Genomic DNA, 5,005 nt, shown 5'->3' on the forward strand with positions numbered 1-5,005 from the left:
TGTACTAATATATGATGATGGTCCAAGAGGTTTAGAACTTTTTTTTGTCTCCATTTCTATAGAGAATAGCGATTTTATAATGGTTAGTCCACTAATTTAGAGAGTATATGAAGTTTTATTAAATTAATTTTTAAAAACAATTGAACGATGCTCATTTACCATGAAAGAGAGTTAAGCATACATTAATACAAATTTAGAATGTGGTTAGAAATTTTAAAACAACACTAAAGATTATAGGCTTTAGTATATAAAACATTTACCAAAAACTCAATATTTTCGTACGGGGCTAATACATAGATTTTGAGAAAAATTCAAAAAATATAACAATATTGCTTTAATACATAGTTGCCCCTTGTACTAATATATAATGATGGTGAAAGAGGTTTGGAACCTTTTTGTCTTCATTTCTCTAGAGAATAGCGATTTTATAATGGTTAATCCACTAATTTAGGGAGTATATGAAGTTTTACTAAATTAATTTATTAAAACAATTGGACGATGCTAATTTACCATGAAAGAGAGTTTAGCATAAATTAATAAAAATGTATAATATGGTTAGAAATTTTAAAACAACACTAAATATTATAGGCTTCAGTATATAAAGTATTTACCAAAAACTCAATATTTTCGTAGGGATTAACGCATAGACTTTGGAAAAAATTCAAAAATACGACAATATTGTTTTAATGCATAGTTGCATCCTGCACTAACATATGATGATGTTCAAAGAGGTTTGGAGCCTTTATTATCTCTGTTTTTTAAAAAATAGTGATTTTATAGTGGTTATTCCATCGATTTATAGAGTATTATGAATTTTTACTAAATTTATTGATAAAAAAAATTATAACGATTCCCATATGCCATGAAAAAAAATCTTAAAATACATTGATATAAATGTAGAATGTGGTTAGACTAAACAATTGATAAAAAATTATTAATTAGTAAAATAGATTTTTAAAATAATCTATTTTAATAGAGTAGATTGCTTATTCTCATTTAATCGTGTGAACAAAAAAATTTGTATATCACTTAATATATGTAAATATTAAGATTTCTTTCTGTATAACTCTGACCTTGGTCTCTCTTTAGTGATTATATACTCTATAATATCATTCAAATCACTACCAAAAACATAACATTGTTCAACAGACAACACCTTCTGTCCAGTCATGGATAAGTAGTCGTCTCTCGTTCTTGCTCATCCAAGCAGAACCTAAAAGCGTCATTTTTTTTTTGTAACACAGAGTTTCAATCGTTTAGATAAATTAAAACTTGCGTTCATATTTTATTTTTAAGGTTACAAAAGTGTTTTTTCAATACAAAGGTTGATAAGCTCATTATATATAGAGTACTTTGTTTTCTATAACAAATTTTGATAAACACAAGAGTAGCTAATGCAAGTACTCTTCTTCTTTTACTCTGTTCTGGTCTTGGTTTTCTTGGTAGATCAGACTCATACTCGCTCTCGATAAGGAAGAATCTCAAGTTAGTCTCTATCTGAAAGCTACAGCTAGGACAAAACCATCTGAGCCCTAATCTCCCTTTGGTCGCGTTCCCAAAACCATAGTTGAGACATTTGTTGCAGTCTCTCTCAGACAAATCTGGCGTGCACTGCACGGAAGCGAAGAATGTTGTGTTAGGTTGTGGACCAGTACCATTTCCTTGAGCATACTTCCTCTTAACTCCACCTGCTGCAGCTTCTTGTCTGAGTCGGTTAAGTAACTCGCTTTGCAAACGAATAAACTCGTCTTTATCTCCCGCTGCATCATTAGGCTTTGCTGCCTCCAAGACTGGACTCGTTTCGAGTTTCCCTAGAATGGGTTTGTCTGAGTAACGAAACATACATTTCGTGGCACGTACGTAAGCTTCTCTATGAGCTGGACAGTAAGTTGTGGTGGTTAGGTTTACTGCAGCTTGGGAGATACAGTTGAGACAATCTACTCGTGTGAGGACTCTGTTGCAGAGTCCAGTGGCTTCTACTCGTTCTTGATCTCCGACCGAGAAGTGGTAGAAGTTGTAGGTGTTTGAATGGCGAGAAGGGATTGATGAGACAAGACGGTTAAGGTTGTTGGAGAATAAAGATCCGGAGAAGTTGCTTTGTTTGGATAAACATGCTGTGTTTGAAGGGAAGTTCCATATAGAACTGTCTATGTTGACGGTGATTGGTTGTGCTAAGCTGAGAAAAGGGATGAAAAAGAACAAGAACGAGAAGAACAACAAGTGTTGTGGTCGAGAAGAAGAACATGTCATAACCATAGTGAATGATCAGATTTTGAATGTTTTAGTTTCTTCAGTGGTCGTCTTAGTTTATATATTCGAAACCGAACCAAATAAAACGCCAAGTCCATAGACCGAAAACAATGAAAAGTCTATAGGGGAAAAAAATCTTTAAAATCTTGTTTTTTTTTTAATGAAAAAATGACAATTTAATTATTACTTTAAAAATCAAACGCACGTTGTTGTTGATCCCGTGACTTGCGTCAACATAGAGGGTCCCTGCTACATCGCTATAACAATGTCATTAGATAGCTGAATGGCGGTTGTAATCTAGGATGGTAGAACTTGAAACCTCAAGGAGAAGATGTTTATTTAAAAAATTATAAACCATTCGTTCACTGACTAGACTAAAGTACCAAGAATGTGGTGGTATAAAAGTAGTACAAGAGAATTTTTTTTTTGTATTCAATATGCATCGTAATATATGAAACTAATTTTAGAATTAAATACTGAACGTTCTTATTATTTTAGAAACTAATAATAAAATATTAGAAAAAGTGAACCATCAGAAACGGCAATGAGTACAAAAATCGAACCATAAAAAACGGTGCACTGACTTCACGTAATTGTGTACTCTCTCTGTTTCATTTTAATTGTAGTTCTAGATTTATACAGACAGATTAATAGAACATATGATTTTATATATTTCTAAAAGAAAAACACAATTACTTATACACCTAACCATATTTCATCCAATAGAAAAATAAAGTAGATAATTTTAATAATAAATTTTGTATTGAAACAATAAAACGATACTTATTTTGAAACGAAAAATTTTCATCTATCTGATATGTCTATTCTCCATAGCTGAAAGACCGTAGCTAAGTGGTCAATGAAATCTTTAAGGAGATTTTCAGAAATGTTATTTTCTGATATTTTAAGTATCATTTTATAAGGTTTAATAAATTTCTTCACTGATATTAAAAAACATAAATTTAAAAATTCCGTTCATAAGTAGTTAAAGTTATCATATAAAAGTTTAATGATATGTTATGAACTTATATAATTCAAAATGTATTAAAAACATATAATTCATAAAATTATAAGTTAATTTGAAAATGTATAAACTTAAGAATTTTTTGATGTGCCACGGCCGATGCGTTTATCGAGGGGGCCTTATCAACAGCTTATAATTTTTATAAATCAACTTATAGAAATAGTAGTTTTGAAAAAATATAAGTCCAAACCATAGTTTCATCAAATTTTCTTCATCATATATGTCACCATAACCAATTATATAATGGGTTCAAACCTTCGTGTAGTTAATAGTTTTTTAATTTTGATTTATGTTAAAATATCGATTATGATATTTGGTGAATAAATTTAACTGAAAAAATACAAAAATGATGTTTTAGATTTTACAACTTTTTGTTTAGTTATTTTATGCTTTGTGAAATGATATTGTTATTATTATTAACAGTTTTAGTGAAATATAAACATTTTTCATTCGCTTTAAGCTTCTTTGAATCTGATTCAGATAATAAAATAGTAAGCAAATGTTTTTTTAGAAAGAAAAATAAGGATTTTGACCCCAAATAAAATAAAATAAAATATGGATGACAGTTTTAAAACCCAATAACTGTGCTTCAATATTAGGCCGTGTTGGGCTCCAATATAGGGCTAGAATGTCGATACTCGATATAGTTTACAACTCCAGAGGAATCAACCCATTTGAGATCAATTCATTCTCGGCAGTTTTGTCTTAGAACACGATTCATTTTGTCTTAGAACACGATTCATAATAGAAAACCTAGAATTCAATGTCATTAGTGTTTGACTTGCCAATGTCAACTGTTCTTTTTGGTATTTAGGAAGTAGAAACACTGTTCAATATTAGCTGTTTGGGACGGTCAACAACAAAATAAGATAAGGTTGTTTTATCGATTTTAACTGAATGAATCTTTTTTGTTCTATTGATTAGTGAGTTGCTTGTTCTACGCATTCCGCAATCTTTCTGCGTAAAAAATGTTCAGTCATCTAGAAGTTATGCATTGAACTTTCCAGAATTTATTCTAAAACGGCTCCAAACGGTTGATTTGCTGACCTTTAATTTGAAACTATCCGTGTTAATATACACTTTAAGGTATTTTCTTGATTCATCAAGTTCTTTTTCCGTTACTCTTTTTCTTCTTCTACATAGTTCAAATGATTTTCCTCTTTTTATATGTCTTATTCCCTCCAGGTCTGTTTTTTGAAATTATAAATCAGAGGGACGAATATTATAACGAGACTGAACATGGAAGAAAGTTCCAAAAATAAAGTGGCTCATAGTCTGAGGATAAAACATTTAAATGTTCTTTGGAAACTTCGTTTTCATTTCTTTATCACTCTGTTTATTGTCTGTGCTCGTTAAAATCGAGTATAACATTACAAAACTGTCTTTTGGGACTTTGTGCTGCCTTCTTTCTTTTTGTTACTATTGTTCACCAATTCTAAAGTAGCTCGTAGTTTCACTATTTTATGTGTCTAGAGAGATATGTTGTCTTGATTGAATCAACGTTTCTTTTCTTTTGAAACTGAACAAAAAAACTACACGTCTTTGCTTTGACCCAAAAAAAAAAAAAAAAAAATCTCAAGTGCATACGTGATTCTCAGTGGAGCAACCAAGGACCACAGGGACATGTGTCTTGCAACTGTGTAATTCTTGATGCCGTATGCGTGATTCTAATCTCCGAAAACTGAGGATATGGTCCACAAATGATAGACATTGTTTTTACTCTTCCTTGTT

At 30.9% G+C, this 5,005-nt stretch overlaps 1 protein-coding gene across 1 annotated transcript; it reads right to left on the reverse strand.

Annotated features, from left to right (window-relative positions):
• Positions 1-1,142: 1,142 nt before the first annotated feature.
• LOC106314046 (cysteine-rich receptor-like protein kinase 41) lies at positions 1,143-2,256 on the reverse strand. Its single transcript, XM_013751994.1, has 2 exons — positions 1,419-2,256; positions 1,143-1,213 (listed from the first exon to the last, which is right to left on the reverse strand). The coding sequence occupies exons 1-2, from the start codon at positions 2,254-2,256 to the stop codon at positions 1,143-1,145; spliced, it is 909 nt and encodes a 302-aa protein (XP_013607448.1).
• Between the last annotated feature and the right edge of the window lie 2,749 nt (positions 2,257-5,005).

This window comes from Brassica oleracea, chromosome C9, assembly GCF_000695525.1.
Source record: "Brassica oleracea var. oleracea cultivar TO1000 chromosome C9, BOL, whole genome shotgun sequence".
Taxonomy (NCBI): Eukaryota; Viridiplantae; Streptophyta; class Magnoliopsida; order Brassicales; family Brassicaceae; genus Brassica; species Brassica oleracea.

Bases quoted from the DNA above. Each gene is read 5' to 3' on its own strand.
- LOC106314046 (XM_013751994.1), bottom strand. From the start codon at position 2,256: ATGGTTATGACATGTTCTTCTTCTCGACCACAACACTTGTTGTTCTTC. The intron at 1,214-1,418 runs GTAAAAGAAGAA...TGACGCTTTTAG, and splicing joins AAAACCAAGACCAGAACAGA to GTTCTGCTTGGATGAGCAAG.